At 48.5% G+C, this 25,705-nt stretch overlaps 10 protein-coding genes across 10 annotated transcripts; 6 read left to right on the top strand and 4 right to left on the bottom strand.

The window, feature by feature from the left end:
* Positions 1-785: 785 nt before the first annotated feature.
* On the bottom strand, positions 786-2,555 carry N7477_009037 (beta strand repeat-containing protein; the record flags this gene model as incomplete). Its single annotated transcript, XM_056970698.1, has 1 exon — positions 786-2,555. The coding sequence occupies one exon, from the start codon at positions 2,553-2,555 to the stop codon at positions 786-788; it is 1,770 nt and encodes a 589-aa protein (XP_056817677.1).
* A 3,354-nt stretch (positions 2,556-5,909) lies between these two features.
* On the top strand, positions 5,910-7,184 carry N7477_009038 (uncharacterized protein; the record flags this gene model as incomplete). The annotated part of the gene is made up of 5 exons (XM_056970699.1): positions 5,910-6,002; positions 6,494-6,546; positions 6,611-6,667; positions 6,771-6,812; positions 6,866-7,184. 5 exons carry the CDS (start codon positions 5,910-5,912, stop codon positions 7,182-7,184), a joined length of 564 nt encoding a protein of 187 aa, XP_056817678.1.
* A 789-nt stretch (positions 7,185-7,973) lies between these two features.
* Positions 7,974-8,841, top strand: N7477_009039 (zinc finger BED domain-containing protein; the record flags this gene model as incomplete). The annotated part of the gene is made up of 3 exons (XM_056970700.1): positions 7,974-8,021; positions 8,091-8,474; positions 8,545-8,841. Coding segments are annotated over 3 exons (729 nt in total), but the record flags the coding sequence as incomplete, so codon positions are not given.
* Positions 8,842-8,847: 6 nt separating this feature from the next.
* Positions 8,848-10,158, top strand: N7477_009040 (uncharacterized protein; the record flags this gene model as incomplete). The annotated part of the gene is made up of 3 exons (XM_056970701.1): positions 8,848-9,151; positions 9,569-9,894; positions 9,967-10,158. The coding sequence occupies 3 exons, from the start codon at positions 8,848-8,850 to the stop codon at positions 10,156-10,158; spliced, it is 822 nt and encodes a 273-aa protein (XP_056817680.1).
* A 65-nt stretch (positions 10,159-10,223) lies between these two features.
* N7477_009041 (uncharacterized protein) lies at positions 10,224-10,646 on the top strand (the record flags this gene model as incomplete). The annotated part of the gene is made up of 1 exon (XM_056970702.1): positions 10,224-10,646. The coding sequence occupies one exon, from the start codon at positions 10,224-10,226 to the stop codon at positions 10,644-10,646; it is 423 nt and encodes a 140-aa protein (XP_056817681.1).
* Positions 10,647-11,652: 1,006 nt separating this feature from the next.
* N7477_009042 (beta strand repeat-containing protein) lies at positions 11,653-14,517 on the top strand (the record flags this gene model as incomplete). Its single annotated transcript, XM_056970703.1, has 4 exons — positions 11,653-12,172; positions 12,228-12,675; positions 12,761-13,192; positions 13,278-14,517. 4 exons carry the CDS (start codon positions 11,653-11,655, stop codon positions 14,515-14,517), a joined length of 2,640 nt encoding a protein of 879 aa, XP_056817682.1.
* Positions 14,518-19,249: 4,732 nt separating this feature from the next.
* Positions 19,250-20,038, bottom strand: N7477_009043 (uncharacterized protein; the record flags this gene model as incomplete). The annotated part of the gene is made up of 1 exon (XM_056970704.1): positions 19,250-20,038. The coding sequence occupies one exon, from the start codon at positions 20,036-20,038 to the stop codon at positions 19,250-19,252; it is 789 nt and encodes a 262-aa protein (XP_056817683.1).
* Positions 20,039-21,326: 1,288 nt separating this feature from the next.
* On the bottom strand, positions 21,327-21,605 carry N7477_009044 (uncharacterized protein; the record flags this gene model as incomplete). Its single annotated transcript, XM_056970705.1, has 1 exon — positions 21,327-21,605. The coding sequence occupies one exon, from the start codon at positions 21,603-21,605 to the stop codon at positions 21,327-21,329; it is 279 nt and encodes a 92-aa protein (XP_056817684.1).
* Positions 21,606-22,139: 534 nt separating this feature from the next.
* N7477_009045 (uncharacterized protein) lies at positions 22,140-23,213 on the bottom strand (the record flags this gene model as incomplete). Its single annotated transcript, XM_056970706.1, has 2 exons — positions 22,140-22,544; positions 22,617-23,213. The coding sequence occupies 2 exons, from the start codon at positions 23,211-23,213 to the stop codon at positions 22,140-22,142; spliced, it is 1,002 nt and encodes a 333-aa protein (XP_056817685.1).
* Positions 23,214-24,160: 947 nt separating this feature from the next.
* Positions 24,161-24,382, top strand: N7477_009046 (uncharacterized protein; the record flags this gene model as incomplete). The annotated part of the gene is made up of 2 exons (XM_056970707.1): positions 24,161-24,244; positions 24,287-24,382. The coding sequence occupies 2 exons, from the start codon at positions 24,161-24,163 to the stop codon at positions 24,380-24,382; spliced, it is 180 nt and encodes a 59-aa protein (XP_056817686.1).
* Positions 24,383-25,705: the final 1,323 nt, after the last annotated feature.

The following is a 25,705-nucleotide window of genomic DNA, read 5'->3' on the forward strand; positions in this document are numbered from 1 at the left end:
GCAGTCTCACCCCGGGGTTTGTCCAGGTCTACTCAAAATGAGGGTCTGAGGGTGACCCTCCGAGGGTCACCCGCGGGTGAGGGCGAGGGCTACCCGCCGGGATACTACGGGCGGACTACGGGCGGTGACTAGGTGCCCACGGGCGGGCTGTGGCGATGTCTAAACAATCAAACAATAGCTCTGTGAGACGCCCTGTCTAGTGTAGGATAACCTCAAACGTCGTTAAACTAACTAGTGAAATGGGAACGGCTCGATGGCTGTCTGGCGATGCAGACTGGACAACACACACACACACACTGCCTGTCTGGTGTAGAGGATGCTGGATGAGGCCGTACTGATGCCCTGTTGCGGCCGTGCGGGATAATCTTAATGCTGCATCATGGATAGAAGAAATTGGGTGAATCCTGAATGAATTGGGTAGATGACTTGTCTCTCTCCAAGTGTGTCTGGAGATGTACTATGCACTGCAGACATTAAATCATGCCTGAGGCCACACATAGGCTCATTATGTCACCAGTTCTCCCACTACACTAGGTGACTAAAGCAAGAAAATCAAAGACAGAAGGAAAAACAACAGGAAGATGCAAATGAGTGGCAGGAGTAGTAGATGTATGAAGATAGAGAGCGGTATAGTTGCGCGGTAAGAGAGTGTGTAAGGTAAGCAAGCAAATAGGTAAGCAAATAGCAAGGGCGGTGTAGGTAGGCAATATAGAATGACGCAGGAGCATCACAAGCTCCACATTGCGTCCATCACCAGCTGATCATTGATTCGCTAACAGGATGCTTTAAGAGTAGGAGTACGTCTGAGCACCACTAGTCCCTCCAGGGTTCACAACAGTGACTGAAACGGCTCCAGTGCCGGAAGGTGCAACTGCACTGATTGAGCTGTCACTAAGAATAGTGAACGGAGCTGGGTTGGCTCCAAAGAATACATCAGTAGCCGTCGTGAAGCCCGTTCCAGTAAGAGTCACGTTATTGCCGCCAGCAATGGCTCCACCAGTAGGCGACAAGGTGGTAAGGGTTGGCGCGGCAATATATTGGAATATGGCGCCGTTGCTAGTGGCAGAAGCGGTGTCAACTGTCACAGCAGTAGCCCCTACTGCTCCAGCAGGGGAGGTTGCAGTTACCGTGTTATCAGAGATAACTGTAAAGGCGGTTGCTGCAGTTGTCCCAAAGAACACATCAAGGGTATTGATCAAGCCAGCCCCAGTGATGGTCACTGTAGTGCCCCCAGCAGTTGGTCCAGAAGTGGGAGTAATAGAAGCAATTACCGGTGACGGCTGGAAGCTGAAGCTAAGCGAGCTATCTGTGCCGCCTGAGGTGGTAATATTGATTGGAACCGTGCTCACAATATGTGGAGGCGTGACAGCATCCACTTCAGTGTCATCAATAACTGTAAAGCTAGCCGCAGGGGTGGTTCCGAATTTCACACCAGTAGTACCTAATAGATTAGTGCCAGTGATAGCGATAGTGTTGCCGCCAGCTGTGACATCTGTAGTAGGGAACACCGCTGTAGGTGTAGGTGTAGCGACGTAAGTATAATTGAATCCCGTGCTAGCACCAGCAGGCGCTGTGACTACTACCGAGGCAGTCCCAGCAGTACCTGGTGGAGCCACAGCATTCACTTGAGTGGGTGATGCAATAGTGAAAGAACTGGCTGGAGTACCATTAAATGTAACTCCTGTGGCGCCACTAAGGTTTGAGCCGGTGATAGTGACGGTATTCCCACCTGATGCTGACCCGGATGCTGGGGTAAGCGCTGTGATGGTAGGCGTTGGAGCGGCTGTATAGGTGTAGGTAGTGCCAGGGGCACTAGTACCACTAGGTCCGGTGACAAGGACATCGACAACACCGCCGGCGCTCGGGCCTGGGGGAACAACCGCATTTATCGCTGTGTCAGAAACCACAGTGAATGAGGTGGCAGGAGTTGCGCCAAAAGTCACAGCCGTGGCAAATGTGAAACCAGAGCCACTGATGATAGCAGTATTTCCGCCAGCAGCAGGGCCGCTAGTAGGGCTCACACTGCTGACGACGGGAACAGCTGCCCCATTATAGGTGTATGGTAGAGTGCTACTGGTACCAGCTCCATTGGTCACACTGACCGTGGTGGATCCTGCTGCACCTGCTGGCGCAACTGCAGCAACTTGAGTGTTGGAAAGGATGGCAAAGCTGCTGGCAGGAGTAGCTCCAAAGGTGACACCAGTGGTATAGAGGAGATTTGTGCCATTGATCGTAACTATGTTTCCACCTGATACTGGCCCACTAGTTGGAGAAAGGGAAGTAATGACAGGAGCAGCAACAGTGATATAAGTGAAATTCACTGGCTGAATGCTGGTACCATTTGCAGTGGTTACCACAACCCGGGCCGCACCAGCAACATGTGCTGGGCTTGTGACCGAGATCGATGTTGGGGTGCTTGAGTTAACAGTAGCAGCGGTGCCACCAAACGTAACTGCTGTGGGGGTGGCAAGATTAGTGCCGGTGATACTCACAGTTGTTCCGCCCGTAGTAGGGCCAGAAGTAGGATTAATTCGCGTGATAGTGGGTGCAGACATGATTGTCTAGGATAATCAAGCGTTGAACTCAAAGAAGTGTAGTTGTGTAAGTGGAAACAAGGTTACTGTGCTCTTCTGAAGTAAGGCAGGCATGAACTTAAGGGAATTGCTTCCTTTAAGTAAACATAACAATAAATAAGGGACGGAGGATGCTAGCCATAATCACAAAGAGTTGTGAAAGCTAATGGTCATACAACGCGAGCCAGGTCGGCCTAGGTCTATGCTACTGCCCTCGTGTGTCGAGGTGCATACGCATATTACCGCATCCTAGCTGACGCTGATGACCTCGCCCCATGACCGTGGCCATCGTGTGTCGAGTTGCATATGCGTGTCACGGCATTCCAGATCTTAGCTACGCTATTAGCAGACGCTGATGCGGGAGTCACCTCGCCCCATGACAATGGCCCTCGTGTGTCGAGTTGCATACGCATATTACCGCATCCTAGCTGACGCTGATGACCTCGCCCCATGACAATGGCCCTCGTGTGTCGAGTTGCATATGCGTTTTACCGCATACCAGATCTTAGCTACGCTATTAGCTGACGCTGATGCGGGAGTCACCTCGCCCCATGACAATGGCCCTCGTGTGTCGAGTTGCATACGCGTGTTGGCGCATTCCAGATCTTAGCTACGCTATTAGCAGACGCTGATGCGGGAGTCACCTCGCCCCATGACTATGACCCTTGTGTGTCGAGGTGCATACGCGTGTTGGCGCATTCCAGATCATAGCTACGCTATTAGCAGACGCTGATGCGGGAGTCACCTCGCCCCATGACAATGGCCCTCGTGTGTCGAGTTGCATATGCGTTTTACCGCATTCCAGATCTTAGCTACGCTATTAGCTGACGCTGATGCGGGAGTCACCTCGCCCCATGACAATGGCCCTCGTGTGTCGAGTTGCATACGCGTGTTGGCGCATTCCAGATCTTAGCTACGCTATTAGCAGACGCTGATGCGGGAGTCACCTCGCCCATGACTATGACCCTCGTGTGTCGAGGTGCATACGCGTGTTGGCGCATTCCAGATCATAGCTACGCTATTAGCAGACGCTGATGCGGGAGTCACCTCGCCCCATGACAATGGCCCTCGTGTGTCGAGTTGCATACGCGTGTTGGCGCATTCCAGATCTTAGCTACGCTATTAGCAGACGCTGATGCGGGAGTCACCTCGCCCCATGACTATGACCCTCGTGTGTCGAGGTGTATCGCACTTTTGCTGTAGCCGTGCCTTGCCAGCGCACTACGCCGCCTCTGACGGTATTGCAGCGCCCCATACTAGCGACAATTCCCAAATCAACGATAGAATTGAAGCTATTCGACCTATTTTATTATGTACCACCATCTATATATATCCAGTAGGGTAGCTGAGGCCCTCTCTAACCGACTGACTAGGCTCCATACTAGGCGAATTATCCCCTATCCCGTCGGGTTTGGTCAAAATCGCGTGTAATTCTGTGCTTTCCTAGCCCACTTAATAATCTGTTCCCTCTCGCTGTGTACGGTACGCAATTCCCCATTCGCATCCTTAACTATGAGAGGCCCTATATTGTCGATTCACCTGCTTGATTTCTGTTTTTTTGGAGGCTATTTATGGCGACGGTGTTGTTGAGTATTGGTTTGGAGCTGATCGGGGCGTTCGGAATTTTCAACAGAGCTTTGAAATGGTAGGTTTAGCCGTCGTGTAAAGCTTTGATTAAGCCCTGAACTGTTTTGAATAGAATTCTCTGCTTGACTCGTGCTACGCCGGAGCGAACGAATCGTAGTTGGTGGTGGATTAGTCGAAATAGATAGTGTTGTTGGTGATGCTGGTGATGTTATACTGAAGATTTGAAGCTCTAGAGTTGGTTGAGCGTCTCGAAGCGGTCGTACGATTTTTTTCTGGATTAGACGGGAGATTCGGTCGGCCAATGCGCTGGGGATCATACGTTGTTTCGATTCGTTTTCGGGATTCGTGGAATATCTCCGAAATCTGCTTCATCGATACTCGAACGCCCCGCTGAGTGGTTTGGTTATTTTGCGCGCAAAAAAGTTGTTTATAAACATGAAAAGCTGTCCGTCGAGAGGCTGCACGAGGTGTGTACTGTGTGAATAAAAAAAAATGGGATAATCCAGAGTTCGCCGCAAAACTCGAGGAAATCGTACGTAAGATGTGAACCATGGCCGTCTATGAGTAATAGGCGAGCTTCGCCTTTACAAATCCGGCATCTTATTTGCTCGTGAAAGGTTTGGATCCAATCAAAAGTAATCTCGTCTGTAGTCTAGCCTTTAGGGGCTGTCGGGATTCGGTAACGGTCCGGAAGTAGATCAGATTGATACCATCGAGCGAGGTGGTATTCGCCTTTATAAAATGAAGTAAGATAGGGTTGTTGATCCATCCGCAGCGATACACTCGATTGCAGTCAAAGTTTCACAGATCTTGTTTTATGGATTGCCTCGTGAAGCTCGTACAGGGTATGCAGGGACGACTTTCTGGGATTTTCCATGACCGAGATGGAAGCCGGTCTCAACGAAGTTATAGATTTTTTTTGGTGGAATCAGCTTAACGAAGGGCTTTTGACGATCAGACTAATGTTGTAAAATCCCAGACCTTCTGCTTCGAGTCGGTTCTTCTCCATCGGCTTTTGTTTAACGAGTGTGAGGTCACTAGGAAGGCGTTGGATAAAGCGATAAACCCAGCTTTTAGATATGTGGGACGTTGCGTCTGCGCTCGCGTTTCGTCAAAGGAATTGGTTCGCACAGCGCCGTATCCTCTTTAGTATAGGTGGCGAGTATAATGAATCAAATTGCCGAATCTACCGAATAATCGCTCGGTTGTCTCATCAAGCGCGGTTTTGCTTGCGATACGGGAGGTTCGAGGTTGACGGCTGACGTTAAATTCACGCGCCAACCCAGCGTCTTTTGGGGTTTCCTGGAATCTGGCGGCTTCGCGTATCTTAATTATGCCTTCTTCGACGTCGCCACGTAGTTTAGGCAAGGTGGGCAGGTGTAAGTGTAGAAAGAAGGCATCGTCAGTATAGGGCGCTGCAATACCGCCGGAGATCAAAGTAGGACTTAACATATATCGGCATATTTCACCTGTATGCAGGGCGGCGTTCATCCCATACGGAATCTCCTAGGCCCCAATTTTTAAGTGAGACAAAAAGTACAATCCTTGTACATCCTGGGAACTAGCTCTTTCCGGTACATCTTGGCGGCGTTGGGATGCCCTGACCTCTTAGCTTAATGCACGTTGCCAATTTCAGGCGTATAAATCATGACTGTGGGCACTTCCAATTCAAAGAGGGATTGACTGACCTCAAGTTGAACTTTCTCTCACTTAATGCGTTCTACTCGACCTATCAGTGCGCAGCATCACATGCCTGCGCGTTCTGACATTGCAGATCTCATTGTCGATCGCGCGAACGAGACCCGGTCGAAAACGATCGAGTCAGCGCCCGAGGCTACGATGGTTCGTTCTAATCTCAGAACTGCGAACCCTATTAGCAGAGATTCAACGATTCTTGGTCCTTGATGCGCCTCCCATGTCTCTACCAACCTCCAAAAGATGAAAGGAGTTTTTGGATGGCGGCCTCTGCCACGACTCCTTTTATGATATACCTTGCAGGTTATCTGCACTCCTCAATCAAACCACGAAAGGCAAAGGGGGTCTTGTGCCCCGCGCTTTGAGGTTCGAACGCAAGAGTTCAGGCCACCCCGCCCCCTCAAAAAATATGTTCTTTTGTCATCGGGGCCGTCCCATTCCAACTTCTTAAAGCTGGGCTCGAAACTATCCGGCCTGCAACGTTTGTTTTGGTTTGGGCTTTTTGTTATACTCTCGAATCTTGCATACACCATCAGTAATCGACGATCGGCTTTTTACTATGTCAGACCAATCAATTGCTGTAGTATGTAATGCTGGCCTTTCTTGACCCAGCAATTTTGGCCTGCCGGTGGTCTTAGGATCCGGATCAGTATGCCGTTGACAGTGTTTCTTACCCCGATGATTGGCTGTCGTAGGTCTTCCACGCGGCGATTCTTCCAATGTGAGGATGGACGTTAACATTTGATTTCGTCTAGGGAGACCACTTCCATTGGTTCTCCGATTTACCGAGGTTTAATGGAGAATGGTAGACGGTAAGTACCTGGGAAATTGCCAGGCCAGAAGACTAATCATGATTCCTAGGTACCGAACACTTCGGGACAAAGAATAAGCGGGTATTTCATGACATCGTTATAGCCTTCCTTCCGATGAGAGACAGTTCAAAGCATACGAGGCCGGGTATGACTTTGGTTCGCGTAGTCACCTGAGTTATCCTCACTAATTAACATCAGTCACCTTGTTGCTCTTATCATGGAATCACACAGAAACAATCCATTTTTCCGATCTCCTATGGGTGACTCGCCCCAGCATATTCCCGACATTGGAACAGGCCAAGGTAGACCTGGGCATCCCCCCCCCCCAACCCCCCCCCCCCACCCACCCCCTCCCAAGGCGTACAAGATTCAAACCCCTACCCTTGCCCGTAGGGGCAGGGGTATCCTGAGACAGGGTCTCGCCCCCCCCCCCCCCTCCCCTGGGGCCCCCGCGGTGGCGGCCGGGGAACCCTTCAAATACCCCCTTCTACATAAACTTCTTAATTATGATGGATAATATGCTGAATAATTTAAATAGATTACTGTTATTTTTCGCTGTATTTGCCTATACTATAGTATCTACACCTTTTCATCTTAATATTATTTGTAACTAGGTGAAATAAATTTAAAATAGAAAGAGGACATTACCGCGGCACCCTGGTCCAGCTGCTGATCGTCAATTTGGCCATGATCTTGATGCATGCCGCGGTGATCGGAGTCCAGTATTCGAAGAGACCAGAGTGATAAACTAAGGGGGATTTAAGATGAAAAGTGTGGGAATCTTGATCATCCCATGGAGTAATATATATTTAAATATGTTGGTTGGTGGTGGGCACTACCCATCAGATTAAAAGAATAATAATTTAAGAATCCATGTATTTTACTTTTTATCTTAATTCCTAAGCTATAAACTACAACTAGTTTTGCTTTTTAACCACTATAACCTAGGATGTAGAGTGTTATAAGATGAAAAAGTTATGAGATTGAGAGGGAAAGTGAAAAATTTTTTGGGGGGGGATCAAGCTCGCCGAATTTCAGGGGTATTTGGGGTAGCCCATGGGTATTTCGGACTTTTGACGCACTACTCCCCTAATATCTAACTAATCGGATGCACTAAAAGATCAGACTAAATAGGTAGATAAGTAACCTATTTTATTATTCCTACTAGAATTTAATTTTCCCCTTAACATTCAAAGAAATTTAAGGTAAGTCTTTTAAGTCCTAAGTCTTTATTCTTCCTCTGATTATCCCTCACCTTTCTCTTACCTTCTCCTCACTTTACGCTTACTTTTTACTCATGTCTCAGTTATCTAGCTTCCTTTCGTCCTCTCTTTATGAGGGTGAGGATAATCAGGTATTCTTACCATCTGAAAGCCAATAAACAATTACTTCAAACACTGAGTCCACCTTTTTTCCACACCAGCCCCGTCTCGTCCCATCTAGTCTAAAACGCTCTTCCGACCGACTAAAAACGTGGGTTATCTTTCATGAGATGGCAAAAGCAGAGTTTATGAATTGGTGGATTGAGACCCAGATTGGGGGTGATGAGACAACACAGAAGAAGGTACAATGGGATGGAAAAAAGCAAAACAAAGACCTTTGGTCCCATTTTGACCAGGTAGCCCACTATAAGACTGGGGAGCCTAGGGTTATCTGCAATAGTTGTGGAAAGACCTTTTATCATCCAAACTTTGCAAAGAATGGATCTCGGATTGGCACCAGTTCCCTCCGAAGACATCTACCTACTTGCGGAAAGCAGACAAAGCAAGGAAAACAGCCAAATATTCAGCATATTATGCAAAACGCGGTAAATATCAGTTCAAAACAAAGATAAGAAGGTGAAGATCAGATCAAATCTAATTTTATCTTATTACTAGGCCCTTCGCTTACCCCGTTCCTCCCAATCCTTTACCGACACACAATGGCAAGAGCAGCTGATTATAACTATTACTACCCTTCGTCTTCCGTTCCAAATTGTTGAACAGCCTGCTTTCCAAAACCTTATTCGATTAGCCCGATTAGCGCCTATAGACCCTGAATTTCCTTCTAGAAGGACAATTCAACGTCGACTTCAGACGATAACCAAAGATCGGCAGAAAGACGTACTTCAAAAGCTTCCACCGCAGACAAAAATATCAATCAGCCTAGATTGCTGGACACCACCCTTTCAATAAGCGTTTATGGCAATTACTGGTTATTTTATCGATCTGAATTGGCAATATCGGGAGATTTTACTTGGTTTTGAACACCTTCATGGCACACACTCCGGGCTAAATTTAAGTGTAGTGCTTTGGGATGTTCTCCGGAAACATCAGATTGAAGACCGAGTGCTTGCTGTTACTACAGATAACGCATCAAATAATAGCACTTTGGTCTCAAATCTCCAAGATTCAGTCCAATCCTTGGCTACTGATTTTAGGCCTGCTGTTATTCGAGTCCCATGTGTTGCCCATGTGATACAGCTTGCTCTTAAACATCTACTTGGTCAGATGAAAGCAAATCCTGAAAATGAGGCTATTGAGGTGGTTTGATCCAAAGAACACGCCCAAGTCGCTCGCAGGAATACAACAAAGAGACGAAGAAGAATTCGTGTATCATTAACAGAAGCAACTAAACTGGAGAAGAAGAAGAAGAGAGAAAGAGGGAAACGAGCATCTACGAAACAAACCCACTTCTATCCCGAATCGGGTTAGACCCACGGCTCCTTCCAGATCACGTTCCCCCTCAGGCCTCTCTTAGGCCACAAGACATTCATGCGTCACCACAAGACATTCATGCGTCACAACAAAAGACGTTACAATTCATAGCGTATTTCTTGTGTATAGGAAAATTCTGGAGCATATTGAACGGTTAAATCGAAAATTAAAGAAAAAAAACAACACCTTAGGACGACATATATAGCGCTCTGCTTATTACCAGGCAAAAAAAAAGAGTACTACAAGAGGACCTACTGTGATCAGGGCTTTCTCTATAGCACGGGGTCTTTACTTGCTACTCAATATAAACTCTCTGCCTTTGATGATAGGGAGTATTCTACTTACTATAAGGATACATCAAAAAGGTACTGTGAATACTTAAGAACATGTTTCACGGAGTATCAGCAACAAAACCCCGAGCTGTTATTTCGCACGGTGCATCGCTCTTCCACGCTACACAGTTCAGAACTTGATCGGCTACTTGAACCAGCGGATGACTGTATGCTCCACGAAGGGGCGGAGCATAACGAGGTGGATCAGTATCTCAGAGAAGGTAAGGGCAGCTGGCATGGTACACCCGGATGACCAACTGAATTCTAATAGCAAATGCCCCTGTGCCACCACGGCTCTACTAGAGAGAGCATAAGCGTGAATTCCCAGTGCTTTCTCGGCTTGCACGCGACTTGCTTTCGGTTCCGGCACCGGCGCGGACGTAGAAAAGGCTTTTCAATAGCGCGCGAGACATCTGCCACTATCGTCGAGGATCTCTTCATGAAGCGACTATTCAAGACTTGATGATGTATATGTGCTCAGAGAAATTCACTCTGGAGGGATAGCTGTTAAGTCGCCTGGAAAAGCCGATGGAGAATGAGGGTCAAGAGGCACTTGAGGAGGATGAAGCGCTGAAAACAAATGAAGAGGATGCTGCGCCGATTAGCGACGATGAAGAGGTGGAAGAAAGTGAAGATGTCGAGGGCAATATTGAATCCGAGGCGCCATACCAAGGAGAACGTGTACTGACAGAGACTGACCGGCCTTCAATGCACAACCAGACGTACGATGTGGGAGCGGAAGAGGAGATGAAGTGGATGAAGATGATGAGGCAGATTTGCTTCCACCTCCAATCACACAAGTGGGTGGTAGAAGTCAGAAAAGATCTTCTGGTAGGGTCACAATGCCCTCAAGTCGACTGCACGGCTACGAGCTATATCAGTCTTGTATATCATAAGCCCATCTCATTTTTCTTTGTCAAGAACATTTGTCCTGAATACTTGCAGCCGTAGACTAGGACACCCAGACAATGGCTATGCCATTACATAATCGAAAATTACTGCAATTTTATGTAAATGACATGATAACATTTTTTGCTTTTGTGGGTTATACAGGGGGGTACCCATTTGGGTCTTGGGTTGGTTTTCCAAATGACAACCCGCCCACGGGTCTGCTGACTAAGACCCAACCCAACCGTTTTCGTGGGCGGGTTTTGGCGAGGTCTATGTAACATGCATAAAACGTTCATCACGTGATTCGACCCCACAACCGTCACCGCCTTTCCCCATGGTGACATCTAACGATTCCGGAGGATACAGTACGTTGGTTACGGCATTAACCAATGAGATCAAAAGGGGTCAAAGAAGATGTGTATTTCCATATGCTCTAAAAATTACTTTTTATCTGGCAATTTTGGTGTGCTTAATAATGCGTTCTAACCCGTTTTAGACACCCAGCCGGAGGTCGAATAAACCTCATAGGCGCTGGTAATCTTCCACTCGACAAATCAGCCCGCCAGGAAGATCGTCGTATATCAAGCCTCACGGAAAAAGCAAGCGAATACAGCCAAAGGTGGGATGCATCTCGACATTCGAGGGCCGTAGTCATGGGGTCAGGTCACTCCTGCATGAGTGTCAGCTAATGGCATAGCCAAGATCTAGGATGCGGCAACACGCTATGCACCTCGACATTCCAGTGCCATAGTCATGGGGTCAGGCCACACCTTGCATGAGCATATCCAAGTTCAAGGATGAGTCAACACGCTAATGCATCTCGAGATTCGAGGGCAATGTCATGCAGCTAGCCCAAACTGGCTCGTGTCGTACAACTCTTTATGATTACGGCTATTAATATCCGTGCCTTGTTTATTTTTATGTTTACTTAAAAGAGGCAATTCCCTCAATTTCATGGCTGCTCATTTGCAAAAGAGAGCAGTGAGCTTGTTTGCACTGCAGCTTTGCTATCCTTTCCAACACTCAAGTTTCTGCAGCTGTGCTAGCAGGTATAGCAGGAGGCACAATGGCCAGTGTGACCAACGGAGCTAGTACCAGAGGCACTCTAGGGGTAGCCGCTCTAGCTATTCCTGTCGTCAGCCTTGTGAACCCCACCACCGGCCCTACTGCCGGCGGAAATACTGTATCCATCATCGGCTCTGGTTTCATAAACGCCACGGCTGTGACCTTCGGCTCAGCTGCTGCCACTTCATATACTGTGGTCTCTGCCACGACGATAAATGCTGTTGTTCCAGCAGGCCCGAGCGGTGGCGGCAGTGTCTCTGTTCGTGTCACTAGTCCTGGTGGTACCAGTGCCGCTGGTACTACCTATACCTATATAGCTGCTCCTGTCGTCAGCAATGTGAGCCCCACCACCGGCCCTGCTGCCGGCGGAAATACTGTGTCTATCATCGGCTCTGGTTTCACCAACGCCACGGCTGTGACCTTCGGCTCAGCTGCTGCCACTTCATATACTGTGGTCTCTGCCACGACGATAAATGCTGTTGTTCCAGCAGGCCCGAGCGGTGGCGGCAGTGTCTCTGTCCGTGTCACTCAGTCCTAGTGGTACCAGTGCCGCTGGTACTACCTATACTTATATAGCTGCTCCTGTCGTCAGCAGTGTGAGCCCCACCACCGGCCCTGCTGCCGGCGGAAATACTGTGTCTATCATCGGCTCTGGTTTCACCAACGCCACGGCTGTGACCTTCGGCTCAGCTGCTGCCACTTCATTTACTGTGGTCTCTGCCACGACGATAAATGCTGTTGTTCCAGCAGGCCCGAGCGGTGGCGGCAGTGTCTCTGTCCGTGTCACTAGTCCTGGTGGTACCAGTGCCGCTGGTACTACCTATACCTATATAGCTGCTCCTGTCGTCAGCAGTGTGAGCCCCACCACCGGCCCTGCTGCCGGCGGAAATACAGTGTCTATCATCGGCTCTGGTTTCAACAACGCCACGGCTGTGACTTTTGGCGCAACTCCTGCCACCTCATTCACTGTGGTCTCTGCCACAGCGATAAATGCGGTTGTTCCCCCTAGGCCCGAGCGCCGGCGGTGCTGTCGATGTCCTTGTCACCGGACCTGGTGGTACTAGTGCCGCTGGCACTACCTATACCTATATAGCTGCTCCTGTCGTTAGCCTTGTGAGCCCCACCACCGGCCCTGCTGCCGGCGGAAATACAGTGTCTATCATCGGCTCTGGTTTCACCAACGCCACGGCTGTGACCTTCGGCTCAGCTATTGCCACTTTATTCACTGTTCTCGCTGACACAGTGATAAATGCAGTTGCTCCCCCAGGCCCGAGCGGTGGCGGCAGTGTCTCTGTCCGTGTCACTAGTCCTGGTGGTACCAGTGCCGCTGGTACTACCTATACCTATATAGCTGCTCCTGTCGTCAGCAGTGTGAGCCCCACCACCGGCCCTGCTGCCGGCGGAAATACTGTGTCTATCATCGGCTCTGGTTTCACAAACGCCACGGCTGTGACTTTTGGCGCAACTCCTGCCACCTCATTCACTGTGGTCTCTGCCACAGCGATAAATGCGGTTGTTCCCCCTAGGCCCGAGCGCCGGCGGTGCTGTCGATGTCCTTGTCACCGGACCTGGTGGTACTAGTACCGCTGGCACTACCTATACCTATATAGCTGCTCCTGTCGTTAGCCTTGTGAACCCCACCACCGGCCCTGCTGCCGGCGGAAATACAGTGTCTATCATCGGCTCTGGTTTCACCAACGCCACGGCTGTGACCTTCGGCTCAGCTATTGCCACTTCATTCACTGTTCTCGCTGACACAGTGATAAATGCAGTTGCTCCCCCAGGCCCGAGCGGTGGCGGCAGTGTCTCTGTCCGTATCACTAGTCCTGGTGGTACTAGTAGCGCTAGCATTAACTATACCTATGCAGCCGCTCTAACGCCTATCATCACCGCGCTTATCCCAGCATCCGGGCCAGTATCAGGTGGGAATAATGTCACCATCACCGGCTCAAACCTCAGTGGCGCCACAGCAGTTACATTTGCTGGTAATCCAGCCAGTTCTTTCACTATTTTATCACCCACTCAAGTGAATGCTGTGGCTCCACCAGGTACTGCTGGGACTGCCTCAGTAGTAGTCACAACGCCTGCTGGTGCAAGCACAGGATTTAATTATACTTACGTCGCTGCACCTACACCTACAGCAGTGTATCCTACTGCAGCCGTCACAGCTGGCGGTAACACTGTCGCTATCGTTGGCACTAATCTATTAGGTACTACTGGTGTGAAATTCGGAACCACCCCTGCGGCTAGCTTTACAGTTATTGATGACACTGAAGTGGATGCTGTCACACCTCCACATAATGTCGGCACAGTTTCAATCAATATTACTACCCCAGGCGGCACAGATAGCTCGCTTAGCTTCAGCTTCCAGCCGTTACCGGTAATTGCTTCTATTACTCCCACTTCTGGACCAACTGCTGGGGGCACTACAGTGACCATCACTGGGGCTGGCTTGATCAATACTCTTGATGTGTTCTTTGGGACAACTGCAGCAACCGCCTTTACAGTTATCTCTGATAACACGGTAACTGCAACCTCCCCTGCTGGAGCAGTAGGGGCTACTGCTGTGACAGTTGACACCGCTTCTGCCACTAGCAACGGCGCCATATTCCAATATATTGCCGCGCCAACCCTTACCACCTTGTCGCCTACTGGTGGAGCCATTGCTGGCGGCAATAACGTGACTCTTACTGGAACGGGCTTCACGACGGCTACTAATGTATTCTTTGGAGCCAACCCAGCTCCGTTCACTATTCATAGTGACAACTCAATCAGTGCAGTTGCACCTTCCGGCACTGGAGCCGTTTCAGTCACTGTTGTGAACCCTGGAGGGACTAGTGGTGCTCAGACGTACTCTTACTCTTAAAGCATCCAGTTAGCGAATCAATGATCAGCTGGTGATGAACGCAATGTGGAGCTATTGTTTGATTGTCAGTTGATTTTTCTTTGTTGTGGGTAACTATTGTGATCCTGAGATTGAAATGAAGATAAATGAAAAGGCTTGACTGTTGTTGACTTATCGTCTTGTATATTGGACCTATTGTCAGAGCGTAAAGCAAGGAGGTCCTCCATACTGTGGTTGGATTTTGGCGAGGGAGCGATAGTGTGAGAGGGGCACGGGTGCGCTGTTTCGTAGAATTAATCGCCGGTCTCTGAGCGGGGGACCGCAAGGAAACACAGGGTAAATATACACAATGCAAGTCTACATGATATTACGCACCAAGAGACGCCAGGATGCGACAACAGAAGGCGTGCCCTTCAATGAGAAGCATCCAAGCCACCGGACGCGTGTACAGAGGCTGGCTGAGTCTCCTTCTCAGACGGCCACAGTGACCCAGAAGGCGAGCTGACGGAATTTCAGTCCTCGAGAATTCCGTGCCAGGAGGGATTCCCACAACCACAGCGATTCAGAATGATCTAACCGGGATACTCCTCGGGCTTTTCATTCCTTGGCAACACTTGTCCTCGCTTTTTCACCAGAGACCTACAACCGCAACCACACACGACATTCTTCATCACATCTGGATTTCTGTTGAACCAACACTTCCTGCACAAATTCGTACATTTGCACAAAACATTGAACTCTTGCGCAACTCGAAAAATGACTGCCAAGCTGATGCTATATTGCGCAGCCGGTCTACTCAACATGCGTGCCCGGTTGGCCAAGCACTGCCCAATCCCCCGTACCCTGCTTCTGGCTCGGAAAATGAGATTCCGCATCTTTCTCAAAATGCAGATGATTCTCTGAGCAAAGAAAACCCTCTGGCTGCTTCTTTTTGCGTTAAATCGATGCTAAATAGGGGAAGCGCAAGACGCCCAGCGCCGAATCACCACTCTCGCCTCATTTTCTTTTATTGACAGTAGTCACCTGATCTAGCCCCTAGATAGATAAGATAGCTTCTTCTGATGATGATGATGACGATGAATTCTATTAACCTGATAGAGCCTAACTAGTGCGTAATGGCTATGCAGGCGCTTCTTCCGTCCGAAGCAAGAACTCAGTGTCCCAGACGCCGTAAATCCCACACAAGAAGCAAATACAAAGGAAATTGGGCAGCGCTTTGCCCGTACAGGAATAAATGAAGCTCTTCAGCTTCCAACCCTCAGTCCCACTCTCCCTGTCCCCAGTACCATCCTCCTGCCGCTGCCCACATAGCGTTGGCACTCTTAGACCGCTCCGTTCTCGATTGGTGGTGTGCAGTGGTGTTTTCGCTGTCGCTGTCCTCGGCTTCTCGGCAACCGAGGTTTGGGTGGTCCATGATCAGTACCCATCGTCTTCCCCACCTACTCCATGGCCGCGAGGCCTATCGGTTCTTGGTTAGGCTCGGGTTCGATGTCAACCTGGCGAAACTGTCCGAGCAGACCTGTCTGCAGCATGAATTCGGCGACGTAACGGGTCGCCTGCGGGTGAGACGCAGTCTCATCGTAGTCTGTGCCATCGAGATCAGTTCGCATCCTGATCTTGGTCAGCATCGCTCGTCGTTGATCAATGTATAACGGAAATTGTAGGAGGATATGCTTTGGTGTCTGCGACCCCTCTTCACAATGACATTCATCGGACGCGTTGATTTTGTACAAGAAGTGACGTAAACCGATGCGCATCGATCTCATCTGGATGAGGATCGACGTGTATGGTTTGGGCAACCCCTCGTTCAGCTTCAGAACCTTCTTATCTGGCGCCTTAACCAGCCGTCTAGTCGGCCGCGCCGTCTGTTGCTGTTGCTCTGCCCACTGCTTTGCCCATCTTTCCTTGAAGCGCGCACGTCGCGCTTGGCGGTGGAAGCCAATCGGATCGCTCCGACACCGCCGTCGGCCAGAATTGTTCCGACGTTCCCCCCTGCGCCCGCCAGCGGCGCGTCTTTGGCTTCCCCGTCGGCTGCTTCATTGCCAGAAACGCCCACGTGTGCGGGGATCCAGTGGATCAATATCGGAATCGAGGGTGACGTGGGCGTTTGCTGCTGCGACCGGATGGCTCGGACGTGGTCGTATATTGCGGTGAGCACGTACCGGCCAGACGTTCGCTTTGGGTTTTGCACCGCCTGGATAGCCGCCTGGATAGCCGCCTGGCATTAGTAGTAGTAGTAGTAGTAGGAGGAGGTTTCACTTGCCCGTTGTAGCTCGCTTTATATACATGCTGCTATGCGGGAATGCTGTCAGGCGCAGCCAGAGGGCAGGAAATAGGCTGCCAGCGCCTAGGCAGGTTATGCATGCAGCTTTTGCCTCATTATCACCGAGTTAGGTGGCGCGAGGTTTCTGCCGCCTTTTACACTATGATAATACGCGTTGGTATGAATAGCCGAACCCGCACCCCATCAAAAATAATTCCACTTTCTAGACCTTCTTATATTTAACAACCTAAATAATGTCGGATGAAGCTCAAGTTACAATATGACTAAATTCAAATACTAATACTAAATCTCTGAAAAGAATCAGATGAATGCGACCGTAGGATAGCCCTGTGGACCATACTGGCTTTTTTGAGGGTGGGAGTGGGGCGCCAGTATAGGTGTGGGGCGCTTCTTATCAGCCATTCTGGACCTCATCCAGCATCCTCTACACCAGACAGGCAGTGTGTGTGTGTGTGTGTGTTGTCCAGTCTGCATCGCCAGACAGCCATCGAGCCGCCCATTTCACTAGATAATTGAAGCATCACACATCATGCGACATTGGCGCTTCGGTTTCTTGGTACAATGTCCGCTCATGCTGGCTTTTCCGATAGTGAACCTTCTTTTGCCAGGTTTCGGTAATCATACATTAGAGGCGGGAATTCTGAACAAGGTAAGATATCTTCCGGAATGGACGAGTGGCCCGTTAATTTTCCAAGGAAAATGACTCGACCACATACATTGTTCATATCGTGGAAACGGCAAGGCCCATGCCAGGGGAAACAGCATGACAGCTATCGCTGCTCCAGCTTCCTTTCAACTGATCAGTACTGTGAATAAGGACAGGTATAGTGGAACTTGAAAATATCCCACATTCTTGCTAAAGTTTTTCAAGGACCGCTTTCTTGTCTTGCGATTATGGCTCAAAGAGCACCGTTTCTTGTTACGCTAGTATCGGAACCCTCCAAGTGCGAGGAACACTGAGACCGAAGGACCTTAACAGGATGCCTGTGACTGTGACAACATCATATGAGCGCCAGAGAAGCACCGGGCTCGCCAGAAGCACCACGGCCTGCGAGCCAGCTACCGGGGCAATTAGTCCTGCCCAAGAGACGTCATCTAGGGCCGAATTCACAGTCAATGAGGCCCCAGAAAAGACCGCAAAGCCTCGCAAGCCACTGAGCATGACTTATTGGACAGCGCTGGCTTTGACATACGGGGAGATATACCTCGCACAAATCTTATACACAGTCGGCATTGCTATAATCTTAGCTGGCTATCTTCTTATTTGATGCAAGTCATACAGTGACTTACACGGGGGCCCAGGGGTAAGTATTGTAGACTGCTTTGACTGTGTCAAGCTGCAAGCCAAGCTTTGAAGATCACAGTTTCGATGGTGGCATTGAAAAGAGGCCATAATTCATAACCAAATTGTTTGTCATGCGTACGCGATGAGGCTTCATGGGGTAACCCGAGACGTAAGCGTAATTGCCCACATCGGAGGCGTAAAAATATGCGACTTTCTTGTTATAAGACCCAAGGAGGTGGTCCAAAGGTGGCTCCGAAGACATGTCACGCGATGATTGGGGAGCAATAAGTTAACGGCAAAGTAAATTTCAAGTACATGAGATTTGGGGAAGGGAGTTATGGAGAATGACGAGTAGGTAGCCAGGAGAACAGAAAGCGCATGTAGAGATATTCCTAGGAGTGTGATATGCAGCAAATTTTTATCCGCCAAGCCTTGCAAGGTCGAGGCTCTGAGACATCGAGACCCGGAGAAAATTGTCGCGCGAGAAGGAGCAAAGGTGTCAAAGCCGACAAAATCCCACACCGCCTTGGCATGCGGAGCTAGGTACTCTGGTACCCTGGTACCTATTGGAAATAACTCACGGTTCGTTCCAAGCGTTCTCCGTTCGCCTCTCTTCAGGCATCCAACATACATTTCTGGGGGAGGAACATGCAAACAACATAAACATATACGGAAGAACATTAATCCACCTCCGAGGGGGAAATTCATGGCGACAGATCATTGCGAGTGGCTACTGTTAGGGTACCACTTCGCTAGGCAGAACGGAGATAAACTACTGCAACTATGAGTAGCTGGGTATTCTCGCTTAGATCAAACAATACCATACTTGCACCTCAATCCAGATTGCCAACTCTTTATTGCGAGGAGTCTAAGCGGACGGACCTATATACACACACACATATATATAGATAGTGGCAGAAGGTAACTAATAATCAATCATGAGTTTGATTGTATTATATTCTACAGGATTTGAAATCGTCTGGAGAATGCCCATGGGAAATGCCATATCGAGCTTTACAATTGAGAACTGACTTAATGAAGGCCAGAAACCAGAACGAAAAGGTGATTTTTGCCGGAAATAGTGTGATTGAAGTCCATGCGCATTTCTTCTTATCTCCAGTAATCTTTGCATCGCCAATTTAAAAGCTCTTGCGAATTCCCTCGCGAACCCAAGCAGAATGCTGTTATACCGGCGTTTTCTGGCGGACGTTGATTTTTGAACTGTCATGCTGACCCCGGCGATAGGAATCTTTGTCACGAATGGTTGAAGTCCGTTTCTTACCACTGTGTAGTTTAATGTTATGTTGTGCCAGATATTCATCCGCAACCTGCTCTGATGTTGCTCGGAAGTGAATAAGCTGCATCTGGGATTGCCAACCAGATGCCATTAGCGATGCAGACTTAGTCTCATGTCCAACCTCTAGATAGGACTCAGATGGCTTCCACTTCGTATACTTCTCAATGCTCTCGTCCACGTCATCGCACAGGTCGATAGCTTGTACATCATCCATGCTGAAGTCGGCTTTGATGTCCAACTCATTGACATCCTTGGGGTCGCTCTCGGACTCCTCGTCAGATTCAAGTTTCATTGAACTTGTATCCTCGTCATCATAGACTGATGCACTGATGGCTTCGGTACACAGTGCTGCTGCCCTGTCCAATCCTCGCTGGCTCTCTGTTGCTTTTTTGAGATTTTTAGCTGTAATCGAATTCGGCTCCTTGCGCTGAACTTCTGCAAGCTCTTTTTGTTTTTCACGATTGGCCATAGTCCTGAGCCCGTCTGACACTCCAAGACGGTAGCTAAAAGTGGCTGCTCCCCCTTTGTAGTGACATGCCCATTCTAAGATTAAATTGTGTGCCATCTCGAAAGCTGTTGCGGCAGCAACTGTGTTGCTAGCAATACCAAAAAATGACCATTCCACAGAGATACCAAAATCTGTCGAAAAGCTTTTGCAGTCAAAAAAGGTGCACATTGCTTTCGCCACTCTCTCAACAAAAGCCTCTTCATAACTCTCCGCGATAAGCCCGAGACTTTCTCGATGCGAATGATGCTCCGCCCACCATATCTCGCTTTATTGCTTCTATCACCATTGGCCATGAGGTCTATTTGAGCCACATTATGCTCACTCATTAGTTTCTGAGATATAAAGAGCGCGGTTTTGGCTTCGGCTTCTGATGCGTTGGCGTGATAAGCCCGGTTCAGACATTTCTGGATTTTGTCTAAAACAATTTTGTCGGCTCGAGTTGTCGTCTGAGTTTGATGGCCGCAAGCAGCCTTGATGACAGTTGCCTTCTGAATAGGCTTTTTAGGAGGCATCCTACCCAGATGCTGAATGAAAAAGGCTAGGGAAAGCGACGGGGTGGTTCAATGTGCAGGAAGAGATGCTTATATTTCTCCTTGACACCGAAATTCATATGTAAGCCCTATGCTTGGTCGATCCCGCCTCACATATGCTGCATTAACTCGCGGATGAAGCATTTGGACGACGACTTATTTGGCATGCATCAGCAGCTCTTCACACGCACGTCTTCCTCAGTTTCCTACATCCTAATTATGAACCTCCAGCCGTTCTATTGTCTCTCGTATTCCCCAGTGGTTGAAAATGACTGAGATTGGTCTCATTGCTGTCTCTTTTTTGCTCGAGAAGTCTCCCTTGAATTGTTCATCGGGATGAGTTGCTCACGACTTAGATATATCTTCCCCTTGAATAACTCTTAACAGCCCGCTCTTATTTGCAAGTGTTCTACACCAGGTAGGCGGAATCATAATTTGCGGCATTGGGTCAGCAATGCGGTTTCTTTTGTAATGTCCAAACATGTTTATTAACTGTCAAGATAGCGCTTCTTGTCATCTGCCAAAAGAACGTTATTGGCTTGAAAGATGCAAATCTGTTGGCACCTTAAAGTCAATCTACAGCATTGCATGGCCTATTTGAGCGGCTGTGTCCCTTTTACGGGATTCCGCAGTGGATTGACTGCCTTACACGTGTCTGGACCATACCAAAGATCTAGATGAGAGATGCAATTTTGTTTCGCATTGTTGAAATTTTTTCATTTCCAGGCCGCATTGGAGCCAAAAGTTTAGTGCATGGGCCGCTGCCAACTTTCCACTTTATCCTCTGCTTATCCATTCTTTGCCTGTGTAATGCATCAGCATAGTATGTGTGTACATTATACGCCTTATCGAGCGACTATCAGATATTGACTCTCGCCCAGAACGCGAAGCATCCTCCCCTTTCACACGCTGCCTAACTCCTCTTTTCAATGACCTTCGCCATCCACTTCGCTGCCGCCTTCTTCGTGGTCAACCTGGCCACCATCTTTCCCTTCATGAATCACGGCAATCGGTGGTCCTTCCACCTGTATCAAAGCACCCAATGCGAGGGTGATGGCGACTTTCACTCCGGCATGGGCAGCACCGGCTGCCGTGCCGACCTGAAAACTGTACTCTCGGCTTACCGGCTGAAAACGGTCGCACAGGGGTGCAAAGATGGAATTGTTTGAGAACACCATGTGCGAGCAGAGCGAGTCTTCTGGCATGGTCGATCTTTCGACCGGTGTGGAATTCTGCCAGGCACCGACGACACGACGCTATGGATCGTACCAGGTGACGTGCAACCCTGTATAAGTAGATCTGTTTCTATGGCGCGTGGCTTATAATACTGGGTAAGTTAGATGCTGTTTGAGTGGAGCGGGGTAAACTATTCCAGATTAATTTACTTGTTAGGCCATTAGGAAGGACTTTGCTCTCTACGGATCCCCGCTGTGCAAAATAGACGCCTCTAAAGCCCGGCTTACAGTATTGCATCTATATAACAATACATGTGATATTTGGCACCCAATTTTCCGAAGCTCTTCGAATCAAGCTTGAACGTCAAGTCTTTCTGTGTCTTCCATTGGCAGCTTCTCACCTACTTTATTATCATCTATATGGGATAAATCTAGAGAAACTACATAGGGGGTCAAAAGTCTGTGTACACACCAATTTCGCCTCTATCTTCCCATTTTATTTTCTTTAATTTCTCCACCATTTTAAAAGATATTCAATTCAAACTGGATGCATATGATAACTATCTAGTATTTCGTATACCAGCCCTTTGCCTTTTGTACCGCGGCAATGCGGCGAGGCATAGATCTGATAAAATTATCAATTTTAGCCTGATCAATGCTATCCCATGCGATGACTAGGGCTTTGCGGAATTCATTCCAATCCATCTTAGAACGCCCACGCTGGGCAAGCTGTGGATAAAGCTCGAATAGCTTTAATTTTAGCAAGTTCCAGACATTCTCAATAGGATTTAAATCAGGCGAATGCGGCGGCCATTCCATTACCCATATCCCATGCTCTTCGAACCATTCTTTTGCAATTTCTGCCACGTGGATACGCGCATTATCTTGCTGGAATATTGTGCTAGGCTCGTACATAGGTAGGAGCGCTTCCTCCAGGGTATCAAGATATGAATTCGTGGTGTAGCCGTTCTTTTTCGAAAAAGCATCGCGTTCCATAATCATCAACTTTGAGCGACCACCAAGCCAGATAGATCCCTAAACCATCTGCCGGATATCTTTGCCATGATTCACAAGGTTCACAAGATCCTTCCTGTATCGCTCATTCTTAAATGAGAATACGTATTGGTGGATAGAATTTGACTTGCGTTGGACGGAACATTCATCGGAAAAGATCACATCATCAAAATGTAGCACACTACCCCATTTTCGGCAAAAGGCGCGTCGAATTTGTGCATCATGCTTTTTAAGAAAGATACGCTTCTTGCTAACCCATTTGCGGATATTGCAGCGCTTTAGGACGCGTTTCAATGTTGATTTTGATACTTTAAAGTCGGTATCAATCAAAAGGGCTTTATAGCTCATTGTAGGGCTGCGGCGTACTAGACGGAACACATATCGACGCTCAGAGGGGGTAAGCTTCAGTGGGCGGCCTGATCGGGGGTTTGTTTTGACGTGTGCATGCTTTTGGAAGTGGTTTTTGGTGTTGTAGATAGTTTGACGCGACACATGTAGATCTTTTGCAATTTGGGTGGGTTTTCCACCCAGTTCAAGGGCATAAACAATAGCAGCACGAGTGGTTTCTGAAAGCTCAGCTCCACGCGGCCGATTACCACTAATTTCGATGCCGAAAGACCTCATAGTGGTGGAGATATGGGGTGGTGAAGTTTAATTGGAAAAGAGGGGGTGGGTATAAATTCAGATATGTAAACAGACTTTTGACCCCCCTATGTATCAGGACTCAATATGCGCCGAGTTGTGAGGCTGTCATCCTCAGATGAGGAAAGTCAAGTGCTCAGCTGTCTAACACTCGCCCCAGGCAAAGGCCTTTATACAAATGGAGGTAATCCCATCGCAGCGAGTTTGATCATCGGTACTGGCCAGTCTGTTTACGGTATTCTTTAGATATAGCTTTCCTTGATATTTGATTGATGGCGCTGGGTAGCCAAAGTTGCAAGGTGTCTTGCTCAGCAGAGATCCAGTTCCAAGCGATAGAGCAATTCCCACTATCGAGATATGTACAGGATGGATCGAAAACAGTTTCGCCGCTTGAATCACAGAGATTCTCTCTCGAGCCCTCCTTCGAAACACACTAATCTGCACTTGGCTTAGCTCAAAATGAAGAGTTGAATCGTATTGGAAGATAAAACCACGTGAACTAAGTTCTGTATTTAATAGGATATATTCTTACCCTGAATACTTTCATCATGTTACCCTCTTTCCGTGCGCAACTGCCCTCACTCTCTTCGCAGCAAGGCTCGCCAGAATGATAAGGTAGGCCCTTCCGTGAAACGCATAAATTCTTTCTATAGTCGGAAGATTATACTAGCAAATTACAGTGTGAAGGAGAGCTTTCTGCCTGGTAAAGTATTGGATTCAAGCAAATGACTCATCTACGTCTTTGAATGCAACTTTTCCGTTTCCCATTCCAGCAAGGTTTCAAGATTAGACAAGGTTTGGTGGTAATTGAGCCCCAATATTAGCTTCTGCTTGGTCACGCAATCTCGCAGTAATTCAAGAGCTTAGGTTGCATGATCTGAGGATTTCCGGGTGAAGGCCAGATTGGCCATGCTCGTCAATGTGTCAGGATGGCCCTCGCCGAACTTCGTCTTACGAGTCCCCATCGCCTGCACCTCGAGCTGCTTGGCCTCCTTCCACCGGCCTTGGTTCCGGTACGTTGCCCAACATTCATCTTCCTTTCACCCTTTGTCCAGCTATTATCTGAGATTAGGCAGATTCGCATCCCAGCCTGCTTCACGAAGAAGAAAAGTCTCTCCATCTTGGTCGCTTCGCAATCCCCGGATCTGTAAAATGAATGATTTCACGTTGTCTAGGTTCCTAGAGCGAAGTCTAGCCACAGTGTAGAGCAATGCCCGATGCAACATAGAAGTTTCTATGCTATGAGATTTGCGCCTGCGATCACTGCCATAGATGCATTGACAACCTTTCGTGGTACTTATTTCGCACATGGAGTCGTACCAGAACACTAGATCCTGTCAGAACATGGATATGAAAGATTTGTTAGGTTCTAAACCTGGTTTTCTTCTGGCGACACTCTGTGCAAGCGAGAGGGACTTTCTGTTGCTTTTCAACCGATGGACGTGGTGTCTGGTTGGGAGGATGAACCTTTCTCTAACGGCCGCAGCGGCCGCAAGGAGGCTTTTTTTGTCATGGCTAGTGATCGGGACTCATAAAGTTTCGAGACAATCATTCATTGTAGATGTCCATAGTCAAGAGGTGGGTGATTTGACGGAATTAAATGGTTTCCTCGCAGTGCCGGACCTCTTTGTTTGCTAGGCAAAGAACCACCTTGGCGGCTTCTTTGAGATAAACAGACCGAAATCCGTGACCATTATTGAGACCATTCCTATGCACATTCCCGATCCCGGTCTCAACGCTTGTAGTCTCAGTAGCAAACAAAGATCTCCGGCAGCACAATCTCGGCCCAGCCTTGACTTGGAGGCATATGATTGAATGCTTCCATCCGTCTTGGCAGTGGCGCGTACTTTAATTGGACAAGGTCCCCCAGCCACCCAGGCACTAATCATCTCAGCCTGTTTGATGGATATTGCGACGCTAACTAATGATTCATCATTCGGAAAACTCAGGATGGCACACTTGCTGCGGCAAGCAGCCTGCGCCATTTGCGATACAGATAGTGTTACGCTGCCGACGATGTCATGCATAATCTGGTGCTTCGAAGGGGTTAAACGAGGCACCATTCAGGTGTGACCACTCGTGCTTAATTATAGTAAAGGTCTGCATGTACTAGGGGTGATGTTCAAATCTAGACTGGTTGCTCTTTGTCCTGCCATATCTCCAAATGAGCAGGCATCCGTTTGTCTAGCTTCTTTGCTGGATCGACAGTCTAGACCGCCTGAAGAACTGACGAGTCGAATACAGAGGCTATGTTTAAATGTTATTTACGAGCGTAATAAAATACTTTTAAGAATGGGGCTCAGGGGCAGAGTAACCGTAACCGGTATAGCGTGTTTCGGGACAGGGTTCGAGAAAGAATTTCTGTGCACGTGGTGAAACTGATTTCGATCCTCCCTGTATGAGTATCCGAAAGAAGATTGGCTACAATGATGATGACCGGTGCGAGTGCGGCGCGCAGGAGACAGTCGCCCACG

The sequence above is a fragment of the Penicillium maclennaniae genome, assembly GCF_028827695.1.
Source record: "Penicillium maclennaniae strain IBT 15551 chromosome Unknown utg000008l:1.0-3552695.0:1.0-3555053.0, whole genome shotgun sequence".
Classification (NCBI taxonomy): domain Eukaryota; kingdom Fungi; phylum Ascomycota; class Eurotiomycetes; order Eurotiales; family Aspergillaceae; genus Penicillium; species Penicillium maclennaniae.